Source organism: Saccostrea echinata, unplaced genomic scaffold (genome assembly GCF_033153115.1).
Source record: "Saccostrea echinata isolate AGI-Se365-2 ecotype Australia unplaced genomic scaffold, CSIRO_AGI_Sech_v1 ptg000025l, whole genome shotgun sequence".
Lineage (NCBI taxonomy): Eukaryota > Metazoa > Mollusca > Bivalvia > Ostreida > Ostreidae > Saccostrea > Saccostrea echinata.
In genome coordinates, this window is record NW_026889774.1 from 28540399 (window position 1) to 28563122 (window position 22724).

Below are 22724 nucleotides of genomic sequence, written 5' to 3' on the forward strand. Positions count from 1 at the left end.
TTGATTAAGTGGTTCTATGAATGTCGCTCGGTTTGAACATTCTACTGTACAGCATGACTTCAGAAGAATTCTTAAACTTGCATATATCTTAGTAAAAAGTTTTGAAACCACTCAGAATGTGACCCCTTCCTCCAACTCGCCACTTAAGGGAGAGAGGAACGTTCATCAATGACGAGGGCCGGGCTGGGCGGTGAAGCCCAGCAGCCCTCGCCCGCTTCGCGCTCAGAAGGGGCCACTCTGACTCATCGTCGTGGTTTCTGGTTCACACAGTTTTACCTGGTGTCCCGGCGATACATACTATAGAAATGATCCCTAAGAGTATGATCTTAGTTTATTTATAGTTAATATTACTTTATATAATATTTAAACCTTTGACTAATATTAAGTATGAAAATTTCCATGCAAGGCAATGCATTTTTATTTTCATAAAATTAGAAAGAGTAATTGCAATTTAGTTTTTTAAAATATGTAAGTAACAGATGTTTTTAATTATTGTTTAAACAAACAATGAATAAATTTCGAGATTATATATTTATTTTATTTTCCACTTTGCATAATAAGGAATACACATATATTGTAAGTATGCAGGTCGGCAATCCCCAAAGAAAGATAATTCAATCTGTATCCATGTTTCACCCTACTACAGTTATTGCTCTTTACTCAATTCCTCTCTCTCTCTCTCTCTCTCTCTCTGTGTAATACTAAATCTTACACGTATGTTGACAAAATGGGGCGATAGGATTGTATATGTACATATGCAATACCAGTTTGAAATTAATCCAGCATTGTAAATATGAGTTTGCAAGGCGAAAGGCTCTGCATGCCTAAGAAACAAATTGTTTCATAAAACGGAACAGAATATTCATTTCTAATATAAAGCAATAAAAAGACAAGCCAAATGGATAGTATAATAATTAGTACATGACATTGCTCACTTTAACAACGATCTTACGACAGTACACTGTATAAAAATATATGACTACATAACATGTTATCTCATACATTTGCCCACAAAATTATAATTTATTGACAAATTTCTTTTCTTTGAAGATCATATTTTTTCACGTTATCAAAAAATGAGTTTCATCATCTATACTGTTAGAATTACATACGATACACAAGCGATCTTCTCTAGGGATGTTGGTATACCTACCCACTTCAATTTGCAACCTTTTACAGGAAGTTCTTAATTAACAAAGACATCTTCTTTGATGAAAATTTTTAACTACGGATAAATAATTCTCATAACCCCAACTGTATTTTGTTCGAGTTTCACATATGTGCTGAGTTTGACATCACTATAGCTTTATTGACTTTTATACCAATTTAACATAATCTAACATGGTTATATTACAGTCTGGCTTAAATTTATGATGCCCATAACAAACTAGTTAATTCATCTCTGATATTCAGTATTTTTTCGTAATTTCTGTATAAATGTAAACCATGAGTTCTTGCTATATAGTCACAAAACATGCTAGGTCTTTTTCATAAAACAACCTGTTTCTTCGGCATTGCCTTCACGCTTTTCGCCCTGCAAATAAAGTTGGCAATCTTCTTGTTAAATATGAATTTATTTATTGAGTGGGATAGGAATTTGAACAAAATGTTAGTTTTAGATAAATTTTAGAATTGATGGTATGCATAAGATGAAAAGATGATTCATAAAAAAAAAATAATAATAATCGGAAAACCCGGGGATCTATATCGGAAGGAAGGGTGTTCTTAGACATAGTTGTTTTGTGCATTTACGTATACTAGTATTTTTATCTTCAAGGTCTAATTTAAAAATGTTGTCTTCCTGCTGTGGTCTCATCCTAGTTCCAGGAGAAATTCTTTCAACAAAGCTGATTTTTTTGCACTACAGTACTATGTATGACTAATAATCCTGTTGTATTTTAAAATGATAAACTGTTCTAGCCGATCTCCAGGGAAAAGAAAGTTATTTTAGAGATTTTTTTTTATTATACGATACAAAAGACTGACCTATTGTGGTCCAAACCTAGTTCAGAGAGTCACAATAAAGATGCTTGCTTACCAATACACATACACACACACACACACATATACAGAATAGAATAGAAAAGGATTTATTACCAAATCAGGGCCCAATGGGCATAAACATATAACATGTATAATTACAGATAACAGACAGAATACAACATATAATGAAGAGCAATTCTTCCATTTAGTACATTGGTGGTGTTTTGAGTTTCACTTGTAGACATAGGTTGTCTTGATTTAAGATATATCTGTACTCTTAATTGATACAACTTAATGTGCAATGATGTGCATATATATATATATATATATATATATATATATATATATATATATATATATATATATATATATATATATATATATATATATGACGAAATGACCTCTCCTTTCTTTTTAGATTTTTTGCTAAATATTCCAATATGAAACTTAGTCCTTTTAATGTGGTCCCACGGATCATGATTTATTCAAACTTAAAGGAAGCTTTCACACAGATTTTGTCTTCAGGTTCCATGGTTTACACGAACGAAAAGAACGATATTCTTCACGCGGTGACTGTCATGCAGGAACCTTAAACTAATTAGGCATCCTTTTCTTCTTTAAATAAAAAATTAGGTATTTAATTTGAATTATAAATGAGAAATATTCAGTAATCATATAGGTTTATCTTTATTAACAGTTTAATCAATGATCAATCAATTGACCAACCAGCAAAACTGCTGTAGCCGTTTGTATCACTACATATAGTGCCAGAGCTGATAGAAGGGCCAGTTCTAATGTAAACCTGACTACCCTGACCAACGTTACTCACGACCATTCCAGTAGCCGATCCAGAAGTATGGTAATAATCGTGTCCGTTTGTAAAGAGTTTGCCTTAAACCAAACCACTGAGTAAGAGGTCCGTTTGAAAATAACCGTTTCCATAGCAGGATCTTATTGTCTCCTTATCTTACTTGCTGAGAATAGATTGTACATGTATCGTGTATATGATATAACCATGATCTAAATATGTGCAATTTCTTATATCTGCATTAGGGGACGACCATATGATTCTAAAGGGGGGGGGGGGGGCTGGCAGATTTTGGAAATAAATAAAGTTGAAAATAAATAATATATCCTCGACTGCCAAGAAAATAAATAATCTGTCCTTGACTAGCGCCCCCCCCCCCCCCCCCCTCCACGAAATAGAGTTTTAGAGTTTTCCTTTTTTTTAATTAAAAAAAATTTTAAATCTGTCCTTGATCATATCTTGAAAATAATAACTTAATCTGTCCTTCACTGGCATGAAAATAAATAATCTGACTCAAAAAATGTTGCTACTCCCCCCCCCCCCGGGAATGAAATGGTTGTTAAGCAAAATAAATACATTCGTTATAATGAAGAGAACCAGAAATCTCTGGTGAGACTGTAACTCTATTGTTTTGAATTTAAACCGAGTCATATGAAGGAGATAAAAATAAATGTTTTCCAGATATGGACAATATTTTTTTTTCCTTTTGCTTGTCAAAAGTACGAAAGCCCATTGAGCTCGTTTTGGTAGGTAAAAAAAAAAATTCTTCGCTTTATAACGCGAAACTTTCGCGAATAAACGCATAACTTTCGCGTTATAACGCGAAACTTTCGCGAATAAACGCGTACCTTTCGCGTTATAACGCGTAACTTTCGCGAATAAACGCGAAACTTTCGCGTTATAACGCGAAATTATACATATATAGTCAAGTTACTTAGGAACCTGTGATCTTGACTGACAGATAAAAAACATGAACGCAAGGGGGACTTCTATGAATTTATAAATTACATTTCTTCAGAAGATGTAAAAGAGAATTGATGCGAGAAATGGATAGATTAGTGTTGATTTTGCATTTAATCTCAAAGCCCTACTAATTAATTAAATGAATATTCCTTTAAAGATTTCCTTGTTTTTCACTTGTTTAATCAAAGAAATTCTGTAGACTAATTTTTTTTCTCAGGAAGATCTCCACTCGTTGCTTTCTTTGAATAAATTGTCAATGTTTTCGTAAGTAATGGTATGACCAAGTGGTGCAACCTTAAAATACAATGTTGTATTTCTACAGTGAGTCTATATCGGAGATGAAATATTTGATACGAATATTTGTCATCGAATTTTCACATTAGGTTACTCATGTGATGTGACACAGTTGTTCCGTGAAATATACAAATTTACCTCATTGTTGTCAATTTTCTGAGATCTTTTATTTCAAATTCTATACAGAGTGTTCAATCTAATTGAAATTAGACTTGTATTTTCGCTCCTCTACCATACGCTTCAAAACTTGTATTGAACAGCATTGAGAAAGACAAAATGTGACGGCAAAAAAGATTAAGAAAGAGGAAAGACGCATTCAATGGCGAGAAAACATAAAATTTCAGCTCGTGATAATCCAAGTTCAAAATAGTCTTTCGTTTTTCACTGTAATGAATAAACTAGATCATTAAAAATTAAAACAAACTGTAGACTTATGCAATTGTCTCTGTTTTACAGGGAAAGTTTCGCGTTATAATGCGAAAGTTTTGCGTTTATTCGCGAAAGTTACGCATTTATTCGCGAAAGTTACGCGTTATAACGCGAAAGTTTCGCGTTTACTAGTATTCGCGAAAGTTACGCGTTTATTCGCGAAAGTTTCGCGTTATAACGCGAAAGTTTCGCGTTTATTCGCGAAAGTTTCGCTTATAACGCGAAAAGTATATTTTTTTTTATCTACGAAAATGAGCTCAATGGGCTTTCGTACAAAAGAATTTCTAGGTTTATTTTTTTTTATAGTAAATATGGATCCCCTGGAAAGAATTCCTGGATCCGCGCATGATTGTCCAATTCTAGTAACCACGGCAATAGCATCTTTGAAATCAACAACAGCATTGGTGGATCAAGAGGGTGGAGGAGTCCGGGGGTTGGAACCCCTCCCCCTTTTTTATTTTCGCAGAGAGAAAGAGAGAGAGGGAGAGAGAGAGGTTTTTTCTGTAATATAGATTTCAATACAGGGGCGTATAGCTTCCACTGTGGCGATGAGGCAACTGCCTCACTAGATTTTTCAGCACCACCTTCCCACGATTAATAATACATTGCAGAAAATATTTGTTTTTAAAACTATGGTTCTTGTTTAACATTTCTATAAAATGTTATACTTTCATATAAAATTAATAAAATATGTATTCATCTTCGAATGTGTTTGAATAAACATTTTTATTTACTCCATTAAATACTTTTGAAGTATATGTAGTATCATATGCTTGAAAATACGGATAATATTTAATTGCTGAGGTAAAATTTAGAAATTTATTTCAAAATTAAGGATTATCTCACTCATGCATAGCTCTGATCCTTCGACGTATTTGGCTCGAGTATTTGGCACCCCTTTTTCAGCTCTTCAAATTTTTTTTTTAGTTCGGATTTCGAACGTTCCGGTATGAGCATCACTGAAAAGACATAATTTTTCGAAATGCGCATCTAGTGCATCAAAATTGGTACCGTATAAGATTTACATGCATGCTAAAGTATTCAATGATGAAATGAAACCGGTAAAATTAAGAAATTTCTGTCCAGGACAAGTATGTTTTTTACATTCGAAAACCCCCAAATTAATTTTCTGCCCCCCTCCCAACCAGGGCTCCGCCCTGGACCTGCTGGGGGCCTGAGGCGGCCCCCAGACCCCTGGCAGCAATACTTTTGCCTCGCTAGAATTTAAGGTCAAGCTACGCCCCTGCAATATCTGCTCTTTCTGCACTCTAGATAGAGTTTCGCGTATTTGCTTTCCTCTGTGTAACCTTCTAAACTCCGTGTCCCGGGCCCAACCACCCACAAGTATCACGCAAGGATTCATTTTGATTATCATCAGTAAGATTCCGGCAAACTTTAGCTATGCAATTTTTGGACTATCTTCTGAAGTATCAAACTTTAAGAAGTACATGTATACATAAAACATTATGAAAGGGAGTGTGCATCAGAGAATATATTTCTCTCCTTATATTATGGAGATATTTTAATCAATGAAGAGAAAGATTTTAAAATGTTCCCGTGTAATGCGGGCGGGGTGAAGGGATTCACTTTTACTAAGAATAATCTTGCTGTAGTTTTAATATGGAAGTTTTGTGCTGGAAGGTAAAAATGCACAATTTAAATTCAAGTATTTGAAAGAAAAAATGTACCGAATAGTTAGAGGAAGCCCCCCCCCCCCCCCCCCGAAATACTTTAGTAGGATTTTAGAGTGAGGTGCCAAGGAGGTTGTCTCCTTTGAAAACCGTTTTTACGGGCTTGAAGTGCCTGTGGTGTGATTCTATGCTTGAGTATTGGGGGCACCGACCTGGAACCCCCCCCTTTTCAAAAATTGCAGGATCCGCCCCTGAACAGGTGCATAGTTTTGCAATTTGATGCAGCTTACTTGACTGATGAAGATAATTTAAAATCAGATAAAAATAATCAGTAGATTCAATAATGTATCTCATTATTATTAATGTTAAGCTACAGAACTGTGCATGTTCTGTAGCTCTCTGACAGTTTGAAAATTCAAACAAACCAGAGGCAGCTCTATGGGACAGAAAATTTTCACAGACATCAGTTGTAGAGCATAGAGGCAGCAACTTAAAAGTACTCTATAAGCTTTACCTTTGAATGCATAGGATTAAGACAGACAAACATGTAATTTTTCTTTCTATTTCTTTCTCAACTACAATTCTGAAACTAACCCCTTTGTAGGTTGGAAAGTTGAAAGGTCTATTCGACACTAAAGACAATGATTTAGACAGAATTGAATATTTTTTTTTTCATAATACTACATGAAGTTGCTTGAATTCGAACAACTTGCAGCTTTTTAGCTCATTTGAGCCAAAGGGTGAAATGGAGCTATCCTGATCAATATGAGAAAAAATCTTTAAAAATCTTCAATGTAAGTAAAACAGGGCCATTATAAATTTCATCAATATGCAACTATTCTCAAGTAAACTTTAGATTTACGGCAAAACTTTTTTGCCTCACACAAAGTCAGAATATTTTTTCTGGTATTATATGTGTTCCCATGCAAAAAGTATGGTATCTTTTAATTAACCGTATGTTTTACTCATAAACTTGATACTTTATTTTCTTTTCAATGGTCCCAAAGTGGATGTCAGAATGCAAAATTTTTGAAAATGACATTCTGTGGCCACAAAGCCCTGTATAGGATCATTGGAAGGTAAATGAAGGAACAAGACTGGGAGTTAGATATATGGTTTATTAAAGGATACCATGCTTTTAATGGGGGAATGCATTTAATACATAAAATAATACCCTAGCGTGCGAGAAAAAAAAGCTTTGCCGTTAATTGAAGTTTTTTTTTTACAATGCTTTCATCTGTAACTCTGGTTTGTCTGTCCAAATTTTCTAGAGAGCTACAGTTCTGCAGTTGAAACGTCAAATGCCTGTGTAGCAGGCAATATTCAAAAGATAAAACTTTCAGCTTTCAATTCAGGTGGGCTTAAAAGTTGACAGACTGATGTTCACCCAAGCTTCTACAACTGGGTCAGTTGGGCTAAAAACAGGATGAGCTCTGTTCACTTTTAAACATTGCTTTTATTTTTATTTCTCTTCCTTTTCTTTTTGACTTTTTTGTCATTCCCAAACACAGGCAGATACTCAGTTTCCTGATATTTCCTAAATTTAACCTGGACACCATCTTCTTTATTATTTTTTCTCTTTCTACCAAAATCTGGAACTACATCCATGTTCACCTCACCAGAACTGACTGAAAATGGAATGAAGTCTGCTCCAAAAGATTTTGCCGCAAATGGACTGTCTTTTTTGTAAACATAAAACTGAGAATAGTCCGGTTTTTCTACATCCTTTTGTGTATTTAGGAACTCTGCATCCTTTGTAGTTTTTTCAGCCACTGATTTGGCTTCTTCCTTCACAGTTTCTGTACTAGCTTTTTCCTTCATATGTTCTGTATCAAGATCTGTGATTGGTACATTTTTGACAGACACACTTTCTATCCATGGCAGAGTTTGTACAGGAATAAGGTTTGAAATAAACTCCACAGCTTCATCTAATGATGAGGATTCCTTGGGCTGGTTTTTCTGAAGTTAATCAAAATTTGAATCTTTTATTCTTTTCTTGAAGTTATAAAATGAAACAAAGATTTTGAAACAAAATATATGCATGTATTCTATTGAAATTTTATCCACAGCATACCTCATAAGATTTCTTTTAATAACATTGATAATATACATGTATTTTGAATGATAAATTTAAGAATCTAGAATCTGTATAAGAAATACCTATGTATTTGCTTCCTCTTTCAATATAGTTGGGGGGGGGGGGAATAACAGTAATCATGTACAAATATTTTACAACAGTGTAACAGCTAGTGTAAGTATTTCTTAATATAGCTCTCTCTAAGAAAATCTTATTTGATAACATTTCAAATTTGGAATTGCTGTAGAAAGGAACTTAGCATACTGTTAATGTACTTTTTTCCATGGGGTCAAAATTTTGGGTAGAAAAATTACACAGATTTCTTAAATTGCCATTATATGCCTTAAATTTACTTTATGTGCTGGGACAAATTTCCGCAGAAAATTTGTGACCCCATACATAGCGTAAATTAATACTATGCAGAAAAATGTACTTCTACAGTATTCAACAATGGTCGTATGATGAAAAAAAATTGGATCATTACCTTGATGCCTATTGCCATCAGTGAAGAAATTTTCAAGACAGGACACAGCGTGCTGCTCAAATTTGAAATGAGAGAGGCTGGGCAGCTCCTACTGGCTGCTAGGCCAATCAGATGTTGTGTAAGCATATCAGGCTTGCATGACTGACAAGCAAGAACCAATTGCATTTGATCTCTCTCAAGGCCTTTAATAACTTCTTTAATCCCAAAACAGAGCTTTGATCTAAAAATACAGGTACTAGAAAAGTCAGATAATTTTTTTTTACACGGAGTATTTATGGCTTGAGATTGTAACATGTCAAAATTAATTCTCTATTTATTTCAACACTTTGAGGTGAATAATCTCAGCAATTAATCATGAATTATAAATTGTTTTTATTTAATCATAGGAGTTAGCGTACCTATCAATTTTACCAAAATTTTCAGTAAATATTATAGGCATTATGTATTTTTTCATTTATTAAAAATTTTGGTGAAATTGATAGGTATGCAAACTCCTGTGATTTAATTTAATAGATGCAAAGGTACATTTTACTTTTCAACAATATTTTAAAAATGCATGGGGAAGACAGCATTACTGGTACATGTACACATACATTATATGTTTTCTTTCTACAGGAAGTACAGAACTTTTGACCCATTTTCACAATGACAAAATAACCAGCTTTGATGTACTAGAACTTAAATGACAGTCTTGTACTGAAACCTATGAATTATGATTTTTTTTAAAAACAAAATAGTGCTAAAATATTACATTTCAAGGTTTGTAAAATAGGTCACATATATACAGTAATCATACAAAAGCAGATAAAAAGACTACAGATCTTCACTAAAATTACCTGTCAGACTTGATTCTACTCTCCCTATCAGTCTTTTCCTTTGTCTGCACATCAGTTGATGGTTCTGGCCCCTGGGGCTGAACACTTTCTTTATCCTTCACATCTCCTGTGCTTTTGATGACTTTCTCCAACGTATTTTCCCCGTCCCTTCCCTGCTCTGATGCACCCTCCAAACCAGCCTCAGGCAGGTCTTTTACACCATTCCTCTTGTTTTTAAGATTGCTTTTACATTTTAGAACTCTCTGCTGTTTTGTTTGTCTTCGTCTCTGTTCTCTCTCCTCTGCAATTCCTAATGGTTTTATTGATCTGAAGTACAAACATGAACTTAATAACTGGTAATAACAAATAATAGTTGATGATAAACTTAATTTTCAAAATCTTCACAGAATATACAGCCTGTCTAATCCAACATTCACTGGGATACAAATTTGGTGACAGAATAGACAGGGTGTTGGATTGTACAGTGTAAACAATATGGAAAACAGTAAAGTGGGAATCAAAATAAAGACTGGAATCCACAGTGAAATGGATTGCACAGGTGTCAGATTAGACAGATTTTACTGTAATTACAATAACTAGTAAAATTTTTTGTATTCAATATTTATCAACTATGAGAGTCAAAGATAAAGCACAACAGTTGTTTTACAGTATTTTTTTTTTGGTTAATTCTAAATTTACACAGTTTTGGTATGTTACTACTAAAGATACTGAAGAAAAAATAGTGCACAAGTAACTTAATAGTAATTCATTTACTAGGTCTCAAGTTCTGGCAGTAAAAAAAATGCCAGAAGAAATTCCTTAGTTGTCCTTACTCAAAACAAGAGGCCCATGGGCCACATCACTCACCTGAGCACATTGGCTAGGCAAAAGCACAAATCAGTTCAGTATTGAAAAGATTATGGGGGGGGGGGGGGGAGGGGGGGGCTTGAATTTTAAACTACCTGATGATGCTTCCATGTCAAAATAACAAATGGCTTTGTTGTACTTGAAAAGATTTAAAAAAAAAATTCCCATATATTCCTTTGTAAAAATTTGATCCCCCATTGTGGCTCCTCCCTATCCCAGGGGTCATCATTTGAACAAACTTGAATCTACACTACCTGAGGATACTTCCATATCAATATGACTAAACATAGCTTTTCTGTTCTTGAGAAGAAATATTTTTTCTATATGTTCTTATGTAAAACTTTCGATCCTCCATTGTGGCCCCACCCTACCCTAGGGGGTCATCATTTGAACAAACTTGAATCTACACTACCTGAGGATGCTTCCATATCAATATGACTAAACATAGCTTTTCTGTTCTTGAGAAGAAATATTTTTTCTATATGTTCTTATGTAAAACTTTCGATCCCCCTATTGGGCCCCACCCTACCCCGGGGTCATCATTTGAACAAAACTGAATTTACACTACCTGAGGATGCTTCCATATCAAAATGACTAATCATGGCTTTGCAGTTCTTCATCAGAAGAAATCTTCCTATATATTTCTATTTCAGACTTTGATCCTCCATTGTGGCCCCACCCTACCCCAGGGGGTCAACATTTGAACAAAACTGAATCTACACTACCTGAGGATACTTCCACATAAATATGACCAATCAGGGCTTTGCTGTTCCTGAGAAGAAGATTTTTTAAAGATTTTTCCTATATATTTCCATGTAAAACTTTGATCCTCCATTGTGGCCCCGCCCTACCCCCGGGGGTCATGATTTGAATAAACTTGAATCTACACTACCTGAGGATGCTTCCATATAAATATGACTCATCACTGCTTTGCTGTTCTTGAGAAGAAGATTTTTAAAGGTTTTTCCCATATATTTCTATGTAAAACTTTGATCCTCCACTGTGGCCCCGCCCTACCCCAGGGGGTCATGATTTGGACAAACTTGAATCTACACTAACTGAGGATGCTTCCATATAAATATGACCAATTAGAGCTTTGCTGTTGTTGAAAAGAAGATTTTTAAAGATTTTTCCTATATATTTCTATGTAAAACTTTGATCCTCCATTGTGGCCCCGGCCTACCCCCGGGGGCCATGATTTGAACAAACTTGAATCTACACTACCTGAGGATGCTTCCGTATAAATATGACTCATCATGGCTTTGCTGTTCTTGAGAAGAAGATTTTTAAAGGTTTTTCCAATATATTTCTATGTAAAACTTTGATCCTCCACTGTGGCCCCGCCCTACCCCCGGGGGTCATGATTTGAACAAACTTGAATCTACACTACCTGAGGATGCTTCCACATGAGTTTCATCTTCCCTGGCTTTGTGGTTCTTGAGAACAAGATTTTTAAAAGATGCTATTAATTTTTCACTAATTCTTTATTATCTCCCCTTGAAAGAGGGCGTGGTCCTTCATTTGAACAAACCTGAATCCCCTTCACCCAAGGATACTTTGTGGCAAGTTTGGTTGAAATTGGCCCAGTGGTTCTTGAGAAGAAGTCGAAAATGTGAAAAGTTTACAGACAGACGGACGGACGGTGTCGCATAATTTACGTTCCGGGTAACTTAGCGTTCCGGCCGGAACGCTAAATACCTATAATATTGGTTCCGGGCTATAATAAACGTTCCGGCCCGCGTAAGTTTGGTTCCGGCCATAATAAACGTTCCGGGCATCCAAACACCCTTTTAAAAAATTTATTTATAATTAATATTTACAAATAATTTGGATTTTTTTTCTCTTAACGGGTTATACGATGCAGCAGCATTTACATGTGTAAATGTATATCGATTTAGAAGAAGTCCCAATATACGGTCTTAAATTAATACATGTACCAATACTATAATCCATGGGATTATACGTAACTATGTTGGTTCTTTGTATAAACAAAAGGAACGCGAAGGTGTGAAACTTGTTTACATTGATATATCCCATCATGTTGTTTTATGACTCCCTTCTATCGATACAATATGCAGTCATGCGAATCGCTGTACATTGTATGTCATTTCCGCAATTTTAAAGGAGTTTTAGGCAAGGGGCACCCTGATCAGCTGGTAATGCTGATAGATGAATTATATTTACGATTTAAAAAAATTATTGGATAATATTTTAATATCTTTATATATATTTTTTCAAACACCCATTGCGTTTTTGTAAAGCCAACTATATCATTAAATCACAATACATGAATGAACTTAATAGGAGATGTATGGGCGAAGGACTTGCAAAGGTGTGAATAGACATGATATTTCAGCGGAAAATTTATAAAGCATTTACTTTGAAGAAAAACAAATTCCTGTTATAATTCAATAAAAATTTTTGTGGATTTTTTTTTCTCGGATAAAATTTATTTTTTAAACAATCAATGTAATGCCAGCAAAGGTTTCGACACAGCTAAAAACTATATTGAATAAAACTCAACTCATTTTTATTTATACAGGTAAGTGCAGGTATCAGCATTTGTAATAATAACTCTGAGCAGGAAATGTAATACAGATACAGATTTGTATTTTACAATCCTGAGAAATGAATAGTATTGTTAAGTCTGCGCAAAATCCTACACCCTCCCCCCGCAGGGGGCAGAAAACTTAGCCCGACTGGCTAACGGAAGAGGCATAGATATAATAATATTTTACATAACAATTTATTGAATGTCCTTATGTATTTTGATTTCCGCTTAAATATCACATTTTTCGCTAAAAATACCATGTATTCAGAACTGTTTTGTCACCTACCTCTATTTTCAAAAGGCATATCTGAATGATATATATATAAATAAACGAAGTTTCAAAACAATAATTACATGTATTTGGAAAGAAGAAGAGATTACTCTGTAATTCTGTTAAAACATGTTTTCCGCTATAGAATGCAGTGGAAAATGGAAAATATCCCCCTCCCCCCGTGAAACGAAAATGCGGCGTGTAGTTTTCGTCAGTTTAAAACTGCACAGCTCCATTTCAAGTTAGTCGAATTAGGCTTTCATCTTATAATCTTGAAAATGAGACAGGACGACATAATAAAATACTTAGGGAGAGTGGAATGTGTAGAATGTGTTAAAATGAACATGCGTGGATCTAGAAATATTTAAAAAGGGGGGGGGGTGAAGATGAAACGAGAGTTGTTATAACGTACGAACGAAAATTTAACTTGGAGGGGGCAGTGGTGAAGTAGAGGATGAATACCATTTTGTTTTTAAATTGCCTGCATTTTGAAAAGCTTCTTTAAAAATATGTCGAGAAGTATTACTGACAGAAGTCTTTTTTTTTCAAATTTGTACAATTATTAAGTGCTCACAACGTCCATGATCTCTGTAATTTTGGGACATATATCCATTATGCTTTTAAGTTGAGAGAAAGTTTTTTCTTATATGATATGGTAATTCTCCATGATATCATTATACATGTATATGACGATTGTGTAATCTATAAAACTACCATACAATGCCATTGTGTATTATTTTGCATTGTTTGTTACTGTTGAAATGTGATAAGGTACTGTATATGTCTACAGCAATTAATAAATAATAATAGACTTTTAAAGCTAAAATTGAAAGACTATGTGTCAAAGACAGGGTTACATACTCACATTAAATACTGGATTTGTTTTAGATTAATAGTTAAAAAAAAGTTCAAACGCTTTAATGTAAACACATTAGGTAAAGTGAGAAGTAATAAAAAACAAAATGCATTTGTGAAACACTGATGCTCCCGCACGGCAGTCTTTTGTGAAGGGTAAAGTTTCTAAAGTGCAAGATAAACTCTAAGGCCAAGGTCAAGAGATCAAAAATGTTGTTTTCCAAAAAAGGACTTGTATCAATGAAAATACCTGTGAAATATGAAAGCCCAAGAACCAACCGTTCAAAAGTTATATATGGCCAAGGTTATAGTTTTTAAAAAGTGGGACAAACTCAAAGGGTCAAAATCAATGGACCAGTCACATGAAATATACATGTGAAATATAAAAGCCCTAGCATGAAATGTCGAAAGTTATGGCCAAGGTTAATTTTTTTTAATAGTTCAAACTCCAAGGTCAAGGTCAAAATTGCTGGTATCCTAGAGAAAGTCTTGTCACAAGAAATACATCTGTGAAATTAAAATTACTCTGGCTTTTGTAACATGGAACGTCTATTATAACCGTTAACTTGGTTCCGGGGTTGTTTTATCTGTGTTTTAAAGTGGGAGAAAATGAACAGGTAACAAATAGCTTTGAAATTATTCTTATATAAATATTGCATGTAGCTGAGTGCACCCCAAGAAAACCACTGTCAACCGAGGCGCAGCCGAGGTTGACAATGGTTTTCGAAGGGTGAAAATTTTCAATGTTACATTCAACTACATGCAATATTTATTATACTATACTGAATTTTTATACAAATACATATACATGTAACAGTGTTGCAATGTTGCATGTTGCTACGCTGGAGGGCGTGGCTTCATCATTCAGCGGGTAATCGTGTCTTTTAACAAAATAATGTTTCTCGACGAATCAATTTTAACTAATTTACATGAAAGTATAATATCAGAAATTGTAATCCGGAACATAATTTATGGTTCCGGGCTACTTCATCTTCGTAATAAAGTGGAAAAGAAACAACCTAGTAACAAAAGATGTTTGAAAATACACAGTAATTGTAACCCGGAACGTTAATTATGACCATAATTTTAGTTCCGGGCTACTTTTTCTTTGTAATAAAGTGAAAAAGAAATAACCTTGTAACAGAAATATCTGAAAATACTCTCAGCAATTCTAACCCGGAACGTTGATTATGACCATAATTTTAGTTCCGGGCTACTTTTTCTTTGTAATAAAGTGGAAAAGAAACAACCTAGTAACAGAAATATTTGAAAATACTCTCAGCAATTCTAACCGGGAACGTTAATTATGATCAAAATTTTAGTTCCGGGCTACTTTTTCTTTGTAATAAAGTGAAAAAGAAATAACCTTGTAACAGAAATATTTGAAAATACTCTCAGCAATTCTAACCCGGAACGTGAATTATGACCATAATTTTAGTTCCGGGCTACTTTTTCTTCGCAATAAAGTGAAAAAGAAACAACCTACATGTAGTAACAAAAGATGTTTGAAAATACTCTTCGCAATTGTAACCCGGAACGTTAATTATGACCATAATTTTAGTTCCGGGCTACTTTTTCTTCGCAATAAAGTGAAAAAGAAACAACCTAGTAACAAAAGATGTTTGAAAATATCTAGCAATTGTAACCCGGAACGTTAATTATGACCATAATTTTAGTTCCGGGCTACTTTTTCTTTGCAATAAAGTGAACAAGAAACGACCTAGTAACAAAAGATGTTTGAAAATATCTAGCAATTGTAACCCGGAACGTTAATTATGACCATAATTTTAGTTCCGGGCTACTTTTTCTTTGTAATAAAGTGAACAAGAAACGACCTAGTAACAAAAGATGTTTGAAAATACCTAGCAATTGTAACCCGGAACGTTAATTATGACCATAATTTTAGTTCCGGGCTACTTTTTCTTCGTAATAAAGTGGAAAAGAAACAACCTTGTAACAGAAATATTTGAAAATACTCTCAGCAATCAGGGTTTTTTTAGGGGTCGTAGGGGGCCTGTAATAGGCCCCATTCCCAATGGTAAAAAGTGTGTGTTTTTCCCAATTTCATCAAAGAAAATTCCCAAAAGATGATTTGAAGCATGACATTAAAGTCAAATAATTCTAAATATTATAGAAAGAATAGCAATTACAAGTTAAACTGATTTTCAATAAGATTTATTGAATATAAATAAGTCAGTGAATGCCTTGCAAGTAAAGAAATGGCTCTTATTTGAATTTTTTCTAGAAAAATGTGAATTGTGATATTTTTCCCAATTTTAACTAAATGTCGCAAATTTTTCCCAAATGGAAAGGCCCAGGCCCTTAATTTTAAAACCTAAAAAAAACCCTGATTATTCTAAAGCGGAACGTTAATTATGATCAAAATTTTAGTTCCGGGCTACTTTATCTTTGTAATAAAGTGAAAAAGAAACAACCTTGTAACAGAAATATTTGAAAATACTCTCAGCAATTGTAACCTGGAACGTGAATTATGACCATAATTTTAGTTCCGGGCTACTTTTTCTTCGTAATAAAGTGAAAAAGAAACAACCTAGTAACAAAAGATATCTGAAAATACCTAGCAATTGTTACCCCGAACGTTAATTAATTTTTATTCGTAATAAATTAATTAATTTTTCTTCGTAAAAGAAGTGGAAAAGAAACAACCTAGTACATGTAACAAATATGTTTGAAAATACTCTTCGCAATTGTAACCCGGAACGTTAATTCTGACAATAATTATGGTTCTGGACTACTTTATCTTTGTTATGAAGTGGAACAGAAACAACTTTGATACAAAAAAGTCTTGAAAAAACTTTACTATTATCTCTTTATAAGGTGGAATAAAATGAACAGGAAACAAAAATGTTTGATATTACTCTCAGAAATTGTAACCTGGAATAATAATTATTTTAATTTGCAAATGATAAAAAAAAATTAACAATCTTACATTTTTGCAGATGGTATAATTTAAACTCCTCCATTGGGGGGGGGGCTCAGATAATTAACTTACATTTTTTTTTTTTTTTTTTTGGAGCTGTTATAACGTCCTCCTTTTTTTAAATTTGGGGGAGGGGACTGAGATTTAAAAAAAAAATGGAGGAGTGTTACATTATTGCAGCTTGCCTTTTGCCTACATGTATATATATTTGATTTTTTCTCTACAAATTTTGATATTCATTAAACATAATGGTATGTATAAAGCGACAGAGTTTTAAAGTGTCATAAAAATTGTCATTTTTTTGTGTTTTATGTTCAAAAAACACCGAGGAATAAAAGTTATTTCCCAAACATATTAAGGGGTGGGTGGGTAGGACATGCATGGAAGTTACAGAAAAGTGCACTTCAAGGCCTTTAAAACATAAAAAAAAAAATATTTAAAATTTGCTAAAACCTTTATCTTATTAAAATATTTGAGCTAATTCAGTTTACCTCACTGCTATTTTCACAATCAACATGGCTGGTCTTTACTTTTCATATTTCAACCTTGTTTTTTTTTTCTTCCTACGGTCTTTAAAAAACAACAACAACATAATTTTCATTAATTACTTGTGTTTGTTTATTCTAAGGGAATAAACCACGTTTGTTTCATTGCAGAATAAGCAGCATATTCATGAAGTATTCATTGTTAATTTATCACAAAAAAACTATATAGCTATCTTGAATTATATATTTTATGTTTGTTTATTTCTAATGGGATATTAACGATATTTTCATGCCATTTTAGTGATAACATCTATGAGGAATGGATCGAAGCCATGTATTCGAGGCTCGACATTGTGGAATTTGCAACACGTGTAATATCATTTAAACAGAGAATGCATCTCTGTAAATACATATACCATTCTGTATTTAATTCTTTACTTTATCAGATTATAAAATTAAAATTAACTGATCAAATTTATCTTTGACATTGTGCTTCTTTTTAGGCTTGTGTAATCTCAGTCTAGTTTATCTTCTATCCTCTTTACCCTGTAAATACCGGGTCTGCGTGCATCCAAGCGAGAAATTCACACCTGACATGCACTAAATAAACAAAGGGACTTAATTTGTATGCATTAGATTAACAAAGCCTTTCATGCGACCAAATTTTCTTTCATGCCCCAAATTTTATTCGGTGTACATGTATCAGAAAGCGTATTTCACCATCTTTACTTAGGCTATTTATTTATTTATTTTTAAAACTGGCTGTACAAAAAGGGCATGACGCCTTATAAAAAGAACATTGCGCCACATGAAAATGGCATGCCGCTGCGCCATGCTTAATCCTCAAGGAAAAAAAAAACTACTTCTAAGGTTCAGTATAGAATGAAAACTGGACGATAATAATTGAGAGACTCCGCGATTCGAAGATTGCAGCCATGGCCGGAACCAAACTTACAGTAAAATCCGGAACAAATATTATGATTTTAAGGTTCCGGCTGGAACGCGAAGTATCCGGAACGTAAATTATGCGACAACGGACAGACAGACGGACTACAGACAAAATGTGATCAGAAAAGCTCACTTGAGCCTTTGGCTCAGGCGAGCTAAAAAGGAGGAAAAAGTATTACCTTTTCTCTCTCTTAAACAGATTATTTACAGGTGACTTAATGACTCTTGATAACTCGAAGTCCACGGGACCATGGTAAAACTTCAGAACTTCAAGAGTTCAGAAATTTCAGGGTTACTTGATTGGTTTTAAAATTATTCTAACTGGAAGATTTTGATTCTCCATTCCCAAAATAATACTTATACATGTGTTTTTTTAACAGTGATATTTATTTGCATTTAGGTAAGTTAACAGATCTGGAGTATGAATAAAATTACAATAAATACATATTGTCATTTTATTTAATTATTTTATGTAAGGGGACATCATAAAACAGTATTTACTCAAAAGACAACCATAAAAGGGTAACAGTATAAACAATTTGTATTTTTTTTTTACTATCAAACAAGTATATTTCATAAAAGATAAAATGTTGATATACATGTATTTCAATTACATAAAAAGACACCCATTCGTTCAAGTTCATTGTATTATACATAACATATCTGACCTCTGATCACTAGAGTTAAAAAAATATCAGGACGAGGGACCTAGAGAGATCAAGGACTTCAAGAGATCAGAGTTCAATTCATCAAGAGTCACCTTTACTTCATCTGAAATGTTTTCACAAATTTCATAATTTTACTGATTTTCTAAATAATAATTGATGGATTAATTAATGTATGAGTATTTACAAATATATACATGACTTACTCTACTAATTTCTGCAAAATCTGTTCCTGTGTTTCTGTTGTTAAAGTAGGACTGAAAAAAAAAATGTAAATAATTTTGAATTTAGCTACAAATACATTCTACATCATAATGAGTCATCAAAGTTTGAATTTTTTTTTTGTTCATAAATACGTTGGGGAAAATTGAAAATATTATTAGACTAAAAAAGAAATGCAGCTACAAAAATTTGCTGAAAATTTTGACGACATTGTCTTAGCACGTATAGTTAATATTACGGGTGAAACGTTACTAAAACTTGTAAATTAACATTTAAATGAACAGCAATGAACTAAGAGGTTCTGTATTAACAGGAGAATACATGTCATCTTGAATTTTAAGGCTATAAGCTCAGAAAATTTTGATAATAAATGAAATTTACCAGTTTTCTTTGAATACATGTGTTGCTATTACACTAGCATTTATTTTACCTTGTAAGCAAGGTTATACAATGGCACTGAAGAATTCATTTGATAATTGATAAATCTGGTCCAATGATTGCAAGTTCAATTTAAGGTCAAGATCTAGTAAAAGAAGAGTGCCCACAGATTTCTCAAATTTGAGTTACAAATTCCTTTAGTAATCAATTATTATAATTATAGCTAAGTAAATTGAGGTGTATTGGGACATAATTTTTAGATAAACTCAACGTAAAAACATATTTTAAACTCCCCTTTTCAATGAAAAATGAAGGACATCAGGTATAACCAGAAGTCTCTGATGAGACTGTAGCTCTACTGGTTGTATTTATAAAGGAAGATAAAAGTAGCACTTGGACTTGAAACTTTGCAACAGCAATAAATAGAATAATGATCCTTGGTTTAGTCTCTTTTGTGGCAAGATTTATTATTATATCAGACTAAAACTGTAGGAGGAGTAGCCTTTTAGAACAATTTTACAGAAATTTTGATTTAAGTAACCACGGCAACATCATTCAACAAAATCAAAAAACAATAACACCAATTATGTATCTCTGTAGTCTACTTGTATGCCACATTATACTGAAATCAGACAAAAATTGTAGGAGGAGTAGCATTTTGAAAGTATTTCACAGAAATTTCTATTTTTAGTAACCATGGCAACACCATTCATCGAAATCAAAAACCGATATACAGAATTATGCATCTTAGTATAGTCTACTTGTGTGCCAAGTTATATTGAAATCAGATCAAAACTGTAGGAGGAGTAGCATTTTGTAAGTATTTCACAGAAATTTCTATTTTTAGTAACCATGGCAACACCGTTCATCGAAATCAAAAACCGATACACAGAATTATGCATCTTAGTATAGTCTACTTGTGTGCCAAGTTATATTGAAATCAGATCAAAACTGTAGGAGGAGTAGCATTTTGAAAGTATTTCACAGAAATTTCTATTTTTAGTAACCATGGCAACACCGTTCATCGAAATCAAAAACCGATACACAGAATTATGCATCTTAGTATAGTCTACTTGTGTGCCAAGTTATATTGAAATCAGATCAAAACTGTAGGAGGAGTAGCATTTTGAATGTTTTTCACAGAAATTTCTATTTTTAGTAACCATGGCAACACCGTTCATCAAAATCAAAAACCGATACACAGAATTATGTATCTTAGTGTAGTCTACTTGTGTGCCAAGTTATATTGAAATCAGACCAAAACTGTAGGAGGAGTAACATTTTGAAAAATTGTTTACAGACGGACGGACAGACAGACAGACAGACAGACGGACGGACGATGGACACCTTACTATCGCATAAGCTCTTCTGGTCTCTGACCAGTAGAGCTAAAAATGGGATTTTTCTCCATCTCATACAAAGGAAATGTATCAATATGAATATTGCATACAGTCTCTCAGTAAATGGTTTTTCATATCTTCTTGACCTCCTCTTTTAAATTGATATAAAATTGAACATAGGAATCAAGGGTTCCTTTTGACATGATTTCAAATTGAATTCAATGAAAATGCATCAATATCTAGATAATTCAGTTTAATATAGCCGTAAAATACAGGAAAAAGTAAGTTTAAATCAATTATGACGTCATAATGGATCTAACTGAAAAAAGACAGACTAGACTCATTTACTAGATCTTGACCTTAACATTGAAACATGATAAATTGTAATGTCTTCATAATAAAAGCAATTACAAATATCATAAGTTATAAAATTTATCGATCAAATATTCATAAATTATAAGTTTCTGCTTGGGAATCGGAATTATAATATATTAGACCACATTGGGTTTTTATTTCCAGTAGCAATTAAGACTGACTTCTTTATTAGGCAATGGAAAATATTATGTTTTTTTCTAGTTAAATATGAAGGAAAACAAGTTAACATGGTCGTAACAAGAAATACATAATTTTATTTATAACAATAATCTTCATGTACAAATTCACATACAGGGAGCAGCGCAAAGCGTGTTCAATAGACTTAAATGAGTAAGAAAAGAGAAAATTTGTAATGACATATATGTCAGCAAATTTTTGTGTGAAACCTTCCCAGAATTCCTTTGCTACCAGGATTCCATGCCATAATGGCGAATAAATAAATAACATAAAATATAAAAGGTTTGCAGTTTGTAGAAAGCTTAAAAGAAATAAAAAAATATTCTACAATGTCTTTCATTTAAAATTGCACTAGGCCTATAGTCTCGTTCAACCAGATGCTCGGCTGTCTCCGTAAACTCTGATGAACTCCATTACATCATGTGACGTCACAGTCTAGATGACTAGTGCAACTTGAGGTTTGAAGTGGCGGATCGTTACAAGTGTATTTTTAATGGTACAACTGCGCTCGCCCCAACTGTCACACCGTAAATTTCTCTGTTTTTACTCATTTATGTAAAGGAAGCTGAGGATCCACTACATGTACTAGAGCAATTTGTAATTTTATTAATAAAGTGCTGATAAATGAGAAACAGTCGTAAATCCTATCAATGAGCTTTGTACGATCACAAAGCTCTCTGGTAAGATTTTTGCCTGTTTCTCATTTATTTGCACTTCATGGATAAAATTGCTGACGCTATGACTAAATTGCAGATCTCTATGACTAAAGAGATGTAGATTGTATCTTTAACAAAGCTCCCTGCACTTGCGCAAACGGTTTAATCATCCTAAATATAATGCATTTTGATGTAGTCTTCGTGTATTTACATACGTACCAAGTACTATGAAAATATTGATAAAATTTCGAACTTCTGTTCATAAATTCTCTAGCTGTGTTCATCTGATAAGAACGTGACGTCTCGTTAACCAGTGTGAAATATTAAGGTTTGCAAGTCAACATTTAATGTTAGCTTTACCTAGAATTTGAATATGGACTACACAGAACCATTTTCTTGCGTTTTTTCTTCTGCTGTTTCGCTCGAATTTGATTTTTTACTGAGCCTTGGATGTCTGAGACGGATAACATGGGGGCCGCCATCGTGAATTTTAGTCGAAGTCTCTCAAG

The 22724-nt window shown here is 33.4% G+C and overlaps 1 protein-coding gene and 1 non-coding gene across 2 annotated transcripts; both read right to left on the minus strand.

Annotated features, from left to right (window-relative positions):
• Positions 1-106: 106 nt before the first annotated feature.
• LOC133193047 (small nucleolar RNA U3) lies at positions 107-328 on the minus strand. The gene has a single exon (XR_009721875.1). It is a non-coding gene; the product is annotated as a small nucleolar RNA U3 (small nucleolar RNA).
• A 6389-nt stretch (positions 329-6717) lies between these two features.
• Positions 6718-22701, minus strand: LOC133192322 (ribonuclease P protein subunit p38-like). Its single transcript, XM_061328346.1, has 5 exons — positions 22576-22701; positions 19274-19324; positions 9506-9811; positions 8670-8889; positions 6718-8067 (listed from the first exon to the last, which is right to left on the minus strand). The coding sequence occupies exons 1-5, from the start codon at positions 22695-22697 to the stop codon at positions 7552-7554; spliced, it is 1215 nt and encodes a 404-aa protein (XP_061184330.1). The 5' UTR covers positions 22698-22701; the 3' UTR covers positions 6718-7551.
• Positions 22702-22724: the final 23 nt, after the last annotated feature.